This window comes from Mastacembelus armatus, chromosome 5 (assembly GCF_900324485.2).
Source record: "Mastacembelus armatus chromosome 5, fMasArm1.2, whole genome shotgun sequence".
Classification (NCBI taxonomy): domain Eukaryota; kingdom Metazoa; phylum Chordata; class Actinopteri; order Synbranchiformes; family Mastacembelidae; genus Mastacembelus; species Mastacembelus armatus.
In genome coordinates, this window is record NC_046637.1 from 3,903,367 (window position 1) to 3,920,106 (window position 16,740).

Consider the following 16,740-nt stretch of genomic DNA (forward strand, 5'->3'; position numbering starts at 1 on the left):
CCTGATACATTTTTTAAAAATAACTTTTTCTCATAATGACAAAGTGACAACAGAATTTTAGAAATGTTTGTAAATTTATTAAAATGAAAAACTGAAATAGACGAGTGGCATAGACAGAGTAACCTACAATGATAATATCTTAATCATGTACAGGAAGTCCAAAAGCAGATACACAACAAAATATGTTTGCTGAAAAAGAATGTTTTAATAGAAACTCACATACAAATGAAAACAACACATTTATAAAAACAAAGTTTTACTGTTTACTGAATGACAGACATCCTACTGTGAAATAAAACAAAGTATGATTTTTGCTGTGTGTTGAGGCACTGCTGGCTGCTGTATAGATCACTAGTTTTCCTTCATCTTACTTAAGTAAATAAGATTAAAAACATATTAATCCCTCCATAAAACATGAGACAAGTTTTAAGGATGTTCATTTTAAAATCGTGTTCATCTTTAGAACCGATAAAAAAAGATAACTTGGCGTGTAGTTGAACTAAATTAATGAGTTAACAAAAATTCAACAGGCTACAATTGATAAGAAAAACTTATTTTTTACACAAAATACAAAACCATGTTATTGCAGCTTCTGTAAATGTGGTTATTTCCTCAATTTTATTAATAAATAAACAGTTTTTGCTTTTGTATTCAAGTAAGGCTGTGTTCAGGTAAGTCACATTTGCAGCCTTAGTTTGGGGTATAATTAAAAGCACAGTATAGAATGTAGTACTGTATCTGATTTCTATTCAGTAAGATTAAGTTTAAAAGTTATTTTTATAGTGTGTTTCAAGTATATTATGGAAGATCATAAGCAAATGCACTAAAGTAGCTGCTAACTTGAACACAGCTGAATGCAAAGTGACTGGATTCAATGTTAACTTAGCGTTGCACTGTTGTATTGGGTGACATGTTCCTTCAGTACCATGCACACTGCAGTTTGTTTTGACTGAATCCCACATATCACCCTGCTGCTGGAAATACTCACTACAGCACCAAATGTGCATTAATCCACTGCTGAAAATAGTCCCCAACAAATACCCAGTTTCCTTCTTGAGTAACATTTGCTAAAAACTACAGTGTCCAGCTGCTTGAGGAAATTTACAGTAGATATGGTGCCAGTGTATTTTGTCTCATTCTGCAAACCACCTCAAAATGTAACAGTGTGGTGTGTTAGTACTAATATTCAACAGAAATAATTGTCCACCTGCTTTATTTATTTATTTTTTCATTTGATGTTCTCTGGCTCTTACTGAGGCGACCATATCAAATGTTAGGATCTCTCTTTGTCAAGAATAAAAATTTATTTGTGGTTAAAACACTTAAAAATGAATTAAAAGATTCTAAACTACCATGAAAATTAGTCATGTACAGCTGAAATCAACTATGTGATTGGGCTGCGTATGAAAATGTGTGTTATTACTACAAGTTACAGAAGTGGTTTATTCATGTGGAAATAAACTGCATTAAATAAAAAAAATTTTAAAAAAAGTTAGCAGTGCTAGTAATCTGTCATTCATTCAGTGTTATATTGCTGATGTACTGATGCTGTAACTTGCTCAGTGAGATGAATTAGAAAATAGATTTTTCTCTAATGTTCTATAAAGTATAAAATGTTCATTAAAACATGAACAATAATATCAGGTAGGTAGTTTGTATCATGATAAATCATAGCAAAATTTAAAAATGCAGCACAAAAATACACAATAACAAAACCATAAGTCACAAACATTCATGGGAAACGGTGTTTTGTGGAATTACAAACATCTGTGACAGCATAGTGTTGCAGAATATAACAGATCACAGACAAATAAAGGTCTATGTAAAACATGGTCATTATAGCACATTACTTTTTTAAAAAAAAGAAAGAGGTTGAGGTGTTCTGGTCATGGACAGCTGTTTAAACTTTAACCTGGTAGTTACTGTAGTGATCATGGCTCAGTGGGAGAAAGGAAGCCTAACCAGCCATGCCACTGACAAGTCTGCTTCACTGTTTTTCAGGATTTATTCACATCCTTGTCCTTCTCTTAATTCGATTTTTCTACTTTCTCTCTCCCCGTCTTGGAAACTGCTGCCTCTCCAGATCTCCACCTCTGTTGTTTCATGTATCGAAACTATTATTATTGGCTGATTTTAACTCCTCAAATCAACAAACTAGTGTTAGTTGACATTTGTGTAATTTGTCCCCCAGCGGCACCAACAAAGCAGAGTTTAAATTTCCTGCTCGGTTAAAATAATGCCCATGTATGGGTGCACACCAGCTGCAGGCAGGTCTCTCCCTACTCTCACCCTGCCTACCTGTCTGCATCTACTGTTGCTATCAAATAAAAGCTCAAAATTTTATGTGTTCATGTAAAAAATAATTATGTTGATGCCAGATTTTTTAAATGATCACATACTGCAGATATCGGCTTGTAAATTTCAGTAAAACATCTCAACACACAAAGTCATGGACAGCTTCTAGGTGGTCTCCTCCTTAGTCGATCAGTCCATGCCCTTCTGCCATTTTTCTTTGCTTTTATCTCTCAGAATGCCTGAGGTCTGGTCTACATGGATCTAATGAGTTATCAGACCTATCCTAACCAGTACAAGTACAGGTCCAGTTATAGCACCTACCCACACACACTGAAATCACTCAGCAGCATGTTTGAGTTCCCTGCTCTGATTTCTGGGAAACATCACCTGTGGCTTTTGTTTGCAGTGATTCCAGTTTCAGATCAGTTTGCTTTGGTCCAGTGTCCCAGAAACCAGCTATGAGTCCACGACACAAACCTCTGCTTCTGTCTGTGCGGGCACCTGTCTGTCCACCCATCTGTCCCCCCATTCTCCTCCCTCCCTCTGTCTCTTGGCGAGGTCGCTAGCGATCGCCAGTGCTCCCCCCTTCAGGAACCTCACAAAGTTCTCACCAACTAAGGGCCCCATGGCGTACATGCCTGGCCAATCAGCTGCAACCACCTTATTTGTGAACGGGTCCACCTCAATCGGGTTCCTCCGGCATGAGATTGGCTCCCTGGGGTCAATGCCGAGCAGACGCCCATTGTCGTGCAGAAAGGAGAGGTTGGGGTGGGCACCAATCAGAACCAGTGCCTTGGAGACCTGGACCACTGTGCGCTGACCAGAGTCTGACTCCAGAATACACTTCTGATCGGGTCTAAACGCTACGACCCTGTGGTGAGGGAAGCTCAGGTAACCTGGGTAGGAAGAGGGGGAAGATGAAGAAAAGTGGGAAGGAGAGGAAAGGTTGGAGTGGTGATGGGGGTTCTGGGTGTGGTCCTGTGTTGGATGGCTCGGTTGATGATGCTGCTGTTGGGTCATCATCTGATGAACCTGAAGACCAAAGGACATGAAAAAGTAGGTTAGATGTGATTTAACTGCTGTAAAAAGTTCCTTTTGTTGCTGTAGTGCAGGAAAGATTATAAGGTGAAAAAGTGTATGGTAGTTTCTGTAGACAGACTGGGTTACAAAAAATATATTGAATTCTTTCATGAATTAATAAACACATCCATCCATCCATCTTCTGTACCCGCTTGTTCCTGAAAGCCAGGGTCCCAGGGATCTGCTGGAACCTATCCCAGCTCTCTCTCGGGTGAAAGGCAGGGGTACACCCTGGACAGGTCACCAGTCCATCACAGGGCCACATAGAGACTTAATAAACACATGAAATATCTTATTTTTGTCAGTAAATATAAATAGTTTAGCGAAGCTATTGAAGCTCTCCTCACCTTGTGGTACTCTGGGTACAGCACTTTGGGCAGCTGGTTGAAGATGAGGTCGGGGTCTGTGACCGAGCGTCTGAATGCGTGATAGACAGGAGTGTTGAGATGGTGGGCGGCCAGTACTGCGTCAGCCGCCGTTAGCCCAGCTCCCACCACCAGCACTGGGTCTGAAGACTGGTTGAGCTCGCCACAAGAGATGGTGGCCTCCAGCTCCCAGAAAGAATGGCAGACGAAGGGCAGGGACTCTCCCTCTATGCCGAGCCTGGCCGGGATGTCGTGGGTCCCTGTCGCCAGCACCACATTGTGGGCCAAGAGGGAGAAAGGCACCTCTTGCATAACAGAGGAACCATCTAGCCAGAGAAGCAAGCATGTTAGCAAACAGTTGTTTATTTGCATCTCGGGCAGTTATGGAAATATATGACCATACAGTCGTGTCTGTGTCCAACTAATATAAACCAAACATTCCCCCACTTTTAGCTCTAACTGGGTTTCCCTTCAAAGAAATCCCTGGCTCTCTAGCTGCTGAATGTTCCACCACGTTCACCACACGGTCTCTAACTGTGCCTGGCTGCTGTTTACTGCTCAGCAGGTAACAGACAGTAGATTTTAGAGCTTTTTCCCTGAAAGGAGATGTGTGCTTTGGACAAACATGAAGCTCTAAAACCTGAGAGCAAACCAGAACAGTAATCCTACAACCACACACCTGAACAATAAGACTGAAGTCACTATAAAGCTCCATAAGGCCAATGGGAGCTGCAGAACAAGGTGATAATTTTCTGTCATTTGATTCAGTGCAAACAAACTGATTAACTCCATTGTGTGTCATCATGCACTGTACCTCCCAGCTCTTCCACCTCTCTGCACTGTAGTCCCATCACTCTCCAACAGGGCGGCAACCCATTCTGGTTGCCAGGCTCCCTGGTTACTGAGGTGACAGTGGCACCACAGGCAAAGTTTTTCTCCATGGACATCTGGGAAACGTAGTGCTGGTAGTAGGAGGCTATTTCTGCTGGTGTGGCACGGTCATTTCGTACATTTCTGAAATAGAATGAACATAAAAATACATTATATGCACATATGCTATATCTATCTATCTATCTATATAGATATTATTTTACATAAACACTAAGTGGTAAAGCAGCAAGTCAAAGAGTCCAGTGGCTGCAGAGACAGTCCACTGGATCCCTTGTCATGGCTTAATTTACACGAAGTTGTAATTGCATGTAGATCAAGTGGGAGGTGTGAAAAATCAAACTGCTGAGGGAGAACACAGGGACAGTCTTTGTTCTGTGGCTCATATTTCCTCATGTGATGCTTCAGGATTAGGTCTAGTGATTCTATGAGTGTAATGAGATTAACTCATGATAATTTATCAATCAATACATCAATCAACACTTTATCTGTGGCTCTAAAACATAAAATGAGCCCAGCATCAAATTTTAGGTGACACTGACAGAATACTGAGGCCACACAGGAAACATAACCTTCCTCCATAGAGGCCATTTTGGACGTTCAGAGCTCTTGAGTAACTGTAGCTGTGAGTGACTACATGTCAACTGGGAACTGATCATTTCATCACTGTAGTTTAAAAAAAATGTCTGTTTGCAAAGTTGGAAATTCTTTTCTTCAGGCAGAATTTATGGAGTGAACTTGATTCTCTTTATAGTGATTTGAAAGACAAACATGAGGAAATGATCTACAAATTAAAAGTTAATCTAACGTGGCAAATAAGACTAATATTGTCTAATGCTGTGTAAAAACATGGGAAGACACTACTGGACACTGATCTAAAGTGTTAGATTAGATCATGTGATCTGAAATGTATTGATTTCATTTTTATTCAACTATATTCTTCTCATAAATTGGGATTTTCAGACATAATGTGCAATTTGCCATAGACATATCTATGAATATGAGTTCTCCACGAAGGCTTCAGAGTTTCCTTTAATGTGAGTGTCTTTATGAACAAGCTTAAAGTGCAAACAAAACTAAATGTGGAGACAAAACAAAACTTAAACTAGCTGCCTCTTTCTTTACAGATTATTAACTAACAGACAAATCTGTGAGTCACAAGTACTAAAAGAATTTGATATTTTTTTATCATGCACTGACCTGCGTTTGTCTCTTAGCCAGTCCTTCAGTTTGAGCCCAGGAAGCTCCATCCAGTTGGCCAGGCTCAGAGTTAGCATGGAGCCCTCCATAGCCTGGAAGCAGCACACACAAAGGTTGAATAAGATGCTGTGTTCAGTCACATGCACGGCTGCAGTCACCTTCACGTATCACGTGTGTGCAAATAAGCAGCTGAAACAATTGTTAGTTGCACACTCCATAATGTTAGATGAGTCGATTTGTCTTTACATCATAGTATCACCGTATTTCTCCTGTTTAAACTCAGTGAATACCATTAATCTGGAACAGCCTTAATAATCAATAATCTGTAGGTAATCACTGAGCTATTTCCAGCCACATACATGCCAGGCTCCTCCAAGTGGACCCTTCCCCAGCACCAGGTGAGGGACGGCTCGCTCCGGCTCGTATCTCCATTCCAATGGGGAGCTGTAGTCCAGCCCGAAGTCACTGTCGGGCAGCAGCAGGGAATCAAAGAGCACGGCCACAGGATTGGACGACCGCCCCTCCAACCCCTCGCACAGGTACTCCAGGTCCTGGAGAGAGATTAGGACAGTTACATGAGAGACCTTCCACTAATCATTAACCTTTAATTTCATTCACCAACTTAAAACAATCTACTGTAGGCTGTGTGTGTTACCTGCTCCAGCAGCGACAGGTGAGGCTGCTTTCCCAGCTTGCTGTGCAACAGGGGGTTGGGGTGCGATGCCTCCGGCGACAGGTAGGGGGTATAACCTGACAACAGGTATGACAGGCAGATCCCTGATGGGCCATTACCTAGGAAACAGAGACAGCCACAGAAAAGAATTCATAAATCATAAAGAAGCCACATACAGACTCAGTTCTACCAAAAATGTTTGTGATTGGAAAATACCTAAAGTCATACTAATCTAGCTTTGTCCATGTGGAACTTACCTATCACACCTGTTAATGTTATTGTTAATGTAATTCATTAACACATTCTAATTTAGCAATAATGCCCCTAACTATCCATATACGGTGTTTTATGTTTTGCTGTAATCTGGATTTGTAATGGTTTGGAGTTTTTTAACTTCATTCCGAAACAGTAAAACCTTTGCAGACAGAAAATGTGTTGGTGCAGCACATCTCCACATCTCCACCATCTAAACCTTGTGCAACCTGCTGCTACATAATGGAGGAAAAGGGAACAGATCCCTTCAACAGGAACAACAACTCAAGGTAGAAAACACAAACAGCTGGAGTGAAAAATATCTGCACTGTCACTAAATAACTACTTACTGTATCAAAGTCACTTGGGGCTGCTGCATGACTCATTAAGTTTATATGTTAAATAATGAGTTTGTGACTCAGCAGGACACAAGACACACCAAACCAAATGCAGAGCAGTTAAAAGTCATGATGACTAATGGATTATCACACAAGATAAAGGACCTTTGACAGCAAAATAAATCTCAGTTTGAATTATTTCTAGCTAAAAAAAAAAACGTTGGACTCAACCGAAGACAAAAAAAAGAAGAATTTGGGTCAAAATCCAAAGTACAAAAAAGAAAAAGGTTCAAAAAGATAAATGATTAACACCTGGTACTTCTCTTAAAGCTTACTGAGTTTAGGCTCACAATCACATATTTTAATGCATCACAAACATTTATTCTCATTTTTGTTGTCAGTGTGATTTTTAAATGTATGTGTGAATGTATGTACTTCACAGGAATCTTGTGAGGTGCCTCAGAGACAGTGGGAACTAAAGAAACAGACACTTCAGGCTGTTGAACGTGTGTGAACCAACTTCTTTTTGTGCTTTTTTATAATTAACCTGATTTTTTTTTCTTTATTTGTAAAAACAAAAATCAGATTCATGCTTTTTTCTTCTGTTGAGTTATTTTCACTGCAAACATTCACTTACAATGTCCAGCAAACATTATGAATGCACTTTCCACACATAATCTTGTGTAACACTTCCTCCTGCGGCTTTCTAAGTCTGTATTTAGCCTGTGAACAATTAATAAGCATTCACTGCACAGAAGCTTGTGCAAAACCTTTTTCTCATACAGTAGCTTTGACATTAGGTACAATTTGATCATATCTGCAAGAGTTGTTGCAGTTAACGTCAGTTTGCCCTGTAGTCGCCTATTAATGCAGCCGAGAGTGTGAACTTCATGGACACCTGTAAGTGCTGCATTCAAGAGCTTTAAAGAAGGTTGGGAAAAAGGCACTAGGTGTTTTGTTTCATACTAAGTTCCATAATATGTAACTTATCAAAGTAAACATCAATGCAAATTTCTACGTGGTTTTCCCAGCACATAAACAAAAGAAGAGTGTGTGTGAGCTGCTTCTTACCAATGATCACCACTGGTAAAATCTCCCCAGGGAAAATTTCTTTATCCTGAAGATCCATGTTTTCTCTGAGAAAAGAAAGATGCTATTATTATTCTATTATTTCCCTGCAGCATCATTAGCATTCAAAGTATACTGTCACCACTATGATCTAAAACGTACATAACAAAGGCCTTTTATTTAGGTCATTAATTAGTTCATCATTGGGGTAGGCTCCAGCAGATCCCCGTGACCCTGGTTAAGGAATAGGCGGGTATGGAAAATGGATGGATGGATGAGTTCATCATTGTGCAGTCATGACATCAGACACAATGATCAGTCAGTACATTTCCACCAACCTGACACACATGCACTCACTTCACTGTCTGCCCTCACAGTTCACCTCAGCAAATTGACCTCCAGCAAACAAAGAAATGCAGATATGGTGGTTTTACACACATAAAGCTTCCACTGGCACATATGTAAAAGAGAAGTAACTGTTTATCTTTCATAACCTACAGATATAGAAGATATTCTGGAAATCTTGCTTCATTTTAGCTGAAATACACAGAGAACAAACCAACTAAGACATGTGACACTGACATTACTTCACAATTTGTTCTGCATGAAAATCTGAAAAACGTGAAGTTTGAGCAGCACAGGAAGAGGAGGTTAAAAAGTTTCTTGTTTTAATTGCGAATATAATTTGCATGAAAAGGTCATGTTCAAAAATACAGTTTCTTCTGGGTTTAGACAGTGACTTTACTTAGACTTGATGCCGCACATATGACTAATGACTCAGTAACGTGATATACAGTAGCTGGACGTCACCACATGATACCTGTTATTTATACAAACATGATCTTATCAGCCCGAAGGCCTGTTGGCCGGGGTCCGACAGTCAAATCCTATTTCAGAACAACTTACAAAAGTTACATTTCATGTATTTATATGTCTGTATTTAAAACACATCAGCAGGTTGATAAATGTTTGGCCTTTTCTGTTGTCGCAGCAGAGAAATGAGCTTAAATCTATTCTATAAATCTTTATAGGGACACACTTTGGTTGGTAGCAGTGTAGGACTCATGTCAACCATGTCAACATGTCACCTGGGAAAAATATGAGCGCATGTCTTCTGGGCACAAAGATCTAATCATTCACATTTTTCCTGCAGGGACACAAACTTCAGGGAAACATCACTACAGATTAAAAAGCAGCTGAATACAGCAAGTTGCCTGTGCTGCAGAGTTTACCTCACTGACAGTCCGCAGAGAGTAAATAGTGAAACATTATACCGATAGTACCAACTCATATCCACGGCTGCAGAGGAATGGGCGGGGTGAGCCGGGGCCGTGGTGCATAGCGACGGGTGCTGGTTGCTTATAACAATCTGCAGAGTCATGCTTACACAGAAGGACGGAGAGGCGTGGACAAATGAAAGAAGAAGAAAAAAGGCAGAAAATAAAACAAAGTCAGGAGTGCAGAAGAAGTGCAAAAGAAGAGAAGCCAGGAAAAAGGAATGAGGCAGAAAGAGAGAAAGAGAGAAAAATGAGTTTTGAGAGAGGATTACATAAGGACATTGCACAGGCTGGCGCTGAGCCCAGAGCGGAGTCCGTTTCATAACCAGAGCATTTTCTAGAGTTCACACACTACCACACACAAACGCACGCACGCACACACACACAGTACATGCTTGGCCCTACTAGCCCACTTTCCATGTGGAACTGACTGGACGGGATAATTAGTTTTCCTTGATTTCCTGGCAGAAAATATCTCCACCAGGAAGAGGTGACTAACGCCTGACTTACAGTGCAGGCCCAGTCGTCCGGTCATTGGAGCCCTTGGTATTTTCTGTTTATTATTTCAAAAACGGAGGAACTGAGCTGTGTTTATTTGAAATAATCACAAAGTGGATGAAAACGAATGAATCCTGTTGGAAATCAGCTCTGTAGCACAGACTTTCTGTAGTTCCACTGTTTGTTTTGTATCAAATGTTTCTCCTCGTTTGCTGGGAAATATTCGTAGCTGAGTCCACGTTTAGGGTCCAGGTGTAAAAGCTGCAGGAACAATACCACTTGTTATGTGCATCAGTTCTAGTGAGAATTTAACTCTCAATCTAAAACATATTTTACTGTCATGTTTTGACTCTACTTGTCTTTCATGCCTCCCTGTGTTTAGCTAAGACAGCTAGTACAAAGCTTTATTAAATGAGCCAAAGCAGAAATTCAGCCATTAAAAGCCATTAACACATACTTAAACTAGTAACAAGCATGGCTGTAACAACAATGCACTGTTCCCTCCTTCAGCTGACACGCACGACTGCACACATTACGCAACATGCTCACAATCTGTGATGCAAGACTTCAATTGCAAACAATCTCAGACACGTAATGAGTTGACTTGCATTGGTCAGCTACTCACACTAACAGTATCACACAGCTTACACATAAAAAGGCTCAGTGCACTAACCAAACCACCACTTCACCACCCCAGAACAGAAACATCATTTAAATCAAGTCTTATTTAATAGATGGTTTTCGATCAACAGCAAAAAAGGATCTGACACCTCCACAACTGACCTCAGTGTGACCTTTACTACACCCTTTTAAACTTCTCTTTTACTATGAACTTCAAATATATTCAACCAGATTTTCTCTGCTTGGCTTAAAACTTGTTAATATTCCTCACAGAGAGGTACGCACCTTGTTTTGGAATCGGTACTGAAACTAACAACCAGATCAGCTTTTATTTGACAGATTTGTCAGATTGCACAACGAATGAGTTGACAAGATTTCCAGAAAGTCACGGAGACAGCGTTGCTGTGAAATTCAGCTCTGTGACAGTGGACACAAACAAACCTCCAAACCTGAATCACTGTAAAAGCCTGAACCCAAGACGAGTTTGTTGCCATTACTTTAATACAGGGACAACACTTTCATTTAATTTTAATCTGGGACACTGAAACACTTCAGAGGAGGCACCTGTACCGACGCTGTCCTGACATCATCCTGCGGCCGACCCCGATCTGCCATCTGCACCGACCGGAAAGCTAATGAGATTTCAATTATCTACCCAGTGAACAGCAATGCACCTGCTGGAACCTGTGGAGGAAGCCACCGTCCAGGAAAGAGCTAAAGTCAACGGGCAGCAAATTAAATTACAATTCACTGACCAGTTATTTATGTCCTCTGGAAAAAAAAATGGCTTCTGATTCACACATGCGGCTTCTTTTTGCCTTGACTGAATATTTGCGGTCAGAAACTTTTAGCTCTGACTGATATTTGCTCAATTTCCAGACATTTTATGAATAAATGGTTAATGGTTACCAACAATAAATACATCAGTCTGAATCCATGGCTCTGGGGCCTACGTGCTCTCTGGGGTAGGGAGCAGAAAAAGTGTTTCAGATACAGAAAATTCTTCACACGTTAACACGCTACACAAAGCTGTGCACTGTTATCACCCCATTCAGACTTTAAGCAACGCTCTCCAATACCACACACAACGGCACATTGAGACTGCAGATATAAAACATAATCAGTTAGTGGAAGATTTCTGTGTATTTAAGTGGTCAGTTCTTATACAAGCTGCCAAAATAACTCCAAGTTAAAAGCGTAAAAAGGTCACATATACTTATAATAGTATTCCCATGCAGTACATGATAAATAACTACTCTTATGGTGCAGTTTTGCATAATGTGGACTTTTGAAAGTCAAACTGGCAACTGTTGAGGGGCCCCAGATTCACCTGTCCTGCTGGTTTTGGGGATCTGCACCACTGAGCCACCTGCATTATTAGCTAATGCCCTGATACTGTGCAGACACCCTGAGTCTAAGTCTAGTCTAGCTCAGACCTATTCCTCATTTATCAAATGACTCCAAACTAAACATAAGAGCTTGTTTCAGCGCAGGTTCAGTTGCACAGGAACTGACTTGAACTTGGAGGTGACAGGGCCTAATATTTTAGCCTCTTGCTCTTTTTAAATGCAGGTTGGATTTTACTTCTAAGGAGAATTTTTACTCTGTGTTTCCGTCCTGTAAGAAAATGTGGTCTACAGTGTGTCTACAGGCAGACACAGCAGGAAAAGGTCGGGCGAGGTCCCGGGGTGGGACTGGACATGCAGCCAGACCGATTGCCTGCGCAAACCCCCCCCTTTCCTCCGGTAACCAGCATGACTCCCATCACGTCAGTGTAAAGTGACGACGCAGACTTTTTTTTCTGCGCACCGTTAATGCACAACCATCGGCCTTAATCATGATATTCATATATATATATATATCATATATAATAAGGGGCTACATACTCATTTATATAAAGGCGCATGCGCTTCAAGCACGCACCGGTTTCATGAATTAACGTTCTCGAGAATGGATGAATGTTACTCACAGATAACGTCCTGGTTTTGGGTCTCTCCGGGTCCTCTCTTCGAGGCCAATGTGGATTTAACTTCTTATCTCCTGCTGCTTTTCATTGACTCAGCACATGAGAAGATGATTCGGTCATTCCGCTGCTTTGTTTCCTGCTCTCTGTCCGATTTGCACCGCACATGTGCTGCAGTCATAGCTTATATACAGTGACACCGTCTCCGGCCCGCTGACCAATCAGCGCCCACCCCCCTCCTGCACCTGCGCTGTCGTCACAAACACAGGTCGTCTCTGATTGGTTGATGGAGTCGGCACGATGGGGAGCCACTGAGTGCAGTTTGAGAGCTTTCATGGTAAATTTCTGCTTATGTCACGCGTCTCGCCCACCGCCATATTGTGTCGGGTCTTCTGCCCCGTTCTTGTAGTCAGCTAGTAGAAAATCTCTGCATGTCTAAAATAAAAGGTTAGACAGAAAACCATAGAGAATGCAAAGTGTGATTGTGGTGGATTTGTTTCGTGTTCTAGGCCTATAGGTTCCCAAAAGATAAATAGTAAGGACAGAAAAGCACAGTAGCACTGAGGAGAAGGGACTTTGAGCCAAATGGCAGCTTAGTTTGCAGCCCTCATTTAGGCTAACTGCACTTCACTGTACAGCTTTGATTAAAAAGGTCATTCAAAAAATAGCTGTGGTGTCTGACAAAAATGTATTTAATCTTTTAACTTTTCATACCTTGTTTGATTCTTATATTTATAATATAACTTTTTCAGAATGAAGTAACAATTAGATCATGTTGTCATTTCATCTATTGAAACATTGGTGTTATATTAGTGTTTTTATCTAAACCATGTTTTTAAATTTGACCAAGTATCCTGTATCATAATTACATGTCTGGGATTTTTAATCAAACTGCTGGAAAATCTGTTGTAAATTAAATGAGTTGTGATGATTTAAAATTGTGAATAGACATCCTGCCTTCATACATTTACAGGCGCCCAAGGCGCAGCATCCCTGTACCAACATGGCGACTGTGTTGATGATAGTGGAAATCAGCAAAGCTGTCACTATTAAGGGTGAACTTAATGGCAGCATATCAGGATCCCTTTTTTTAAAAGTGTCTGAAATGCTTTTAGCATCAACACAGTTTAAATGGAGTTTCAAAGGAAAGTTTTTTTGACAAACACACTGGAAATGGTAACATCCACTTACTGAAGAAATTTAATTACTAACATGGTTGATTTGATTATTTCCCACTTTACAGTTCAGCTGACAGCTTACCTGACTTGTTTATTACATTGCAAAGAAACCTGCTATAGGCACCTCAGGTTTCTCAAAAACATACTGGCAATGCTTGAGGTTTCAAAGAAGCCACTTAACTTGTCATGGTGTAAAAGCAACGTGGGACAAGTCTAAAGATGCCTTTGAAAAACCCAAAGCTGTTCTGTCAGTCACACTATAATCCCACCCTGGAAGCTTTCCTTTGTATGTGAGCGCTCAAATACCAGCATCACTGGGATCTGCTTCCAACAGCAGGGATCACAGGCAGAGGATGAAGAGATCAGAGCAAGACAAAAGACTGTACGAAGGGTTAAAAGTACACAAAGCATTCCTCCTCTGTCTCTTTTCCAGAAACAGAGTTGATATTTGAAAAAGGCAGTGACACGGTGATCAGGCACAGAACAGTGCAAAGAAAACAGCAGCTGCAGAGATGAGCCATAAAAGACATTTTACATGGGTGTGTTTTCTGTGTGTGTGTGGGGGGGGGGGGATTAGTTTTAGAAATCAAATGTCATTTTAAAACAGGAATGTCTGCACTTTTTCAGACAGTCTCCTGGAAGATGTTGCAGATAAACCTGCACCCTTGTCCTGTCGAGGGCTGCGATGTGGTGTCGCAACAAAGTGATAATGAGTGATTGAGGATGACGGTGTTCTAGCAGAGTTTATGATGATAGTGGAAATCAGCAAAGCTGTCACTATTAAGGGTGAACTTAATGGCAGCATATCAGGATCCCTTTTTTTAAAAGTGTCTGAAATGCTTTTAGCATCAACACAGTTTAAATGGAGTTTCAAAGCAAAGTCTTTGTGACAAACACACTGGAAATGGTAACATCCACTTACTGAAGAAATTTAATTACTAACATGGTTGATTTGATTATTTCCCACTTTACAGTTCAGAGTTTAGAAAGCTAGAGAGATAGCGCCTGTGTGTGAATGTCTGCTTGGAGAAGAGGGTCGGACACATACACACCTTATCCAGCATCAAAAGCCATGACAAGAAGTTTGGAAGTCTAAATCCTGTTTAAGCTGCCAGCTCTGTTTTGAAGTATTGAACATAACATTTAGATTTAGTTTTTTATATTCTGTGTCACTGTTCCCAGAGGAACCAGAATTTTTCTCTATACATAAGGTTGCAATGTTTTATATTCATTATAGTCTCACAAGTATTTAAACAGCTTGGATTATGATCCTCTTTAGGCAGAAATAAGTCAAGCGTTTTCTTGAAAACATGTCCAGAGTGACTAAGTGTTTCTGTTGAGATCTGCTGTTAAACTTTTCAAATGTCACTTCTCTATTTTACAAACCTCATAAGATGAAACCAAAACTATTTTCATAGATAAAAGGGATTCTTTTTTGTGAGACTTGATTGAAAGAAACAAAACATTTACAGTGTACACATATAGTGAACATCAGCCTGTTCTGGGAATTTGCGCTGCTTCTTTAGGAGCTCTCGTAACAGCGAGGTTGCCAAGTTTGGTATCATTGTGCCTGTGACCAAAACCTGTGCTGATCAACGGCATCTGGCTTTTCTCTTTTTAATGATACAGTGTGTCAGTCACTGAGATCGAAGGTGTTGGTAGGTGCATCTCTGACACCTGCAGATGACCCACAGTTCTGATCAGCATCAGAGTGAGGTCATTCTCAGAAAGAAAGCAAAAAAGGGTTTTCCAGCAAATCGGACTTTTCCATGTTATCCAATAATAATCCTGCACAAGCAGCTGGAAGAGAATGAATGCAGGAATCAGGAACATGTGTGGGAGTCTGACTCTGTTTAAACAACCCTCCCCCCTCTGGTGGAGCTTCAGTCTGGTTCACTCCAATGTATGGACAAGAGAGTAGACAATTGGATTAAAACATTACATAAATAAGATTATGTAATACTATGTGCAGTGTGAGACTGATTGGTGCTGATGTAGTTAATGCTTTGCTGTCAAGGCTGAAACAGCATTATGTTCACTGCTATCAGACACAGTCCCTTTGTGGTTTTTTCAGAGGAACTCCAAACACTGATGAGTGAATTGACCAGGATTTGGTTTAGTTTGGTGCACTATCTACACCGAACATCTGCTAACATCTGGAAAACGTTCTCTCAGTAGCAACATCATGCTGTTTACCACTGAATGCAGCTGCCGGTCCTGAGTTTTAGGCTTGAACTGTGTCTGCAACCAAACCTTGGGCAGTAGCTGTAGAAATAGCCTGTAATGTTGTAAAACGATTGTTCGGTTTTGTTTTGTTGAATCATTTTTGTTTCTTTGATGGGTGGAATTTACTGAGGAAACACAGGCCTTTGGTAATACCTCTTTGGCATAAGAGACATTGAAGAGTTTTTTTAACAGATGCTATGATGGTTCTGATGTGTGCAGTGTGTTTCCTGTGCCCAGAATGAATACGTTTACTGCAGTTGACAGACACTGAGCATAGAGTGTTTTTATATCTATGACCAGAGTGGATCATGGCTGCAGGTTTGGCTGCTTTCAAAGAAATGATCCTTTAAATCTCTCTGGCAAGTTTTTTTTTAGTAAGATGTGTGTGTGCATGCTAGAAGCGAGTTATAAAACAAAGAATTATAAAACAAGTTAGACAGGGGACACAGCAACACAAACAATGAATGATTTATATCAGATATATATTAAATTGAAAGTAACTAAAACCAAAAACAAAAAAAAAATGCAAGTGTTCAAATAAACACTTTTGCTCCCCAGGCCTAGATATATTCATGATGCATTGGTCCAAACCTACACTCACCACTGTCCACACACAAACTGGTGTTTATATTCTTTAAAAAGAAGAGGTGCTCCACATGTAGACTTCAGACCAGGGTGAAAACAGCTTTCTTGAGGTTGGGAGTGGACAGAAGGGACACAAATGAACAATGCTGCCTCAGTGTTATTCAGAGCTGGCCCTGGGAGTGGTTTAGAGGTAATTTAATTCTCACCTGGTTACATCATGTTTGCTGCGACCC

General features: G+C 40.6%; 1 protein-coding gene across 1 annotated transcript; it reads right to left on the reverse strand.

Annotated features, from left to right (window-relative positions):
* Window positions 1–185: 185 nt before the first annotated feature.
* Window positions 186–12,710, reverse strand: osgn1 (oxidative stress induced growth inhibitor 1). Its single transcript, XM_026305908.2, has 8 exons — window positions 12,525–12,710; window positions 8,163–8,227; window positions 6,484–6,620; window positions 6,188–6,379; window positions 5,829–5,920; window positions 4,555–4,754; window positions 3,723–4,066; window positions 186–3,327 (listed from the first exon to the last, which is right to left on the reverse strand). The coding sequence occupies exons 2-8, from the start codon at window positions 8,218–8,220 to the stop codon at window positions 2,752–2,754; spliced, it is 1,599 nt and encodes a 532-aa protein (XP_026161693.1). The 5' UTR covers window positions 8,221–8,227; window positions 12,525–12,710; the 3' UTR covers window positions 186–2,751.
* Between the last annotated feature and the right edge of the window lie 4,030 nt (window positions 12,711–16,740).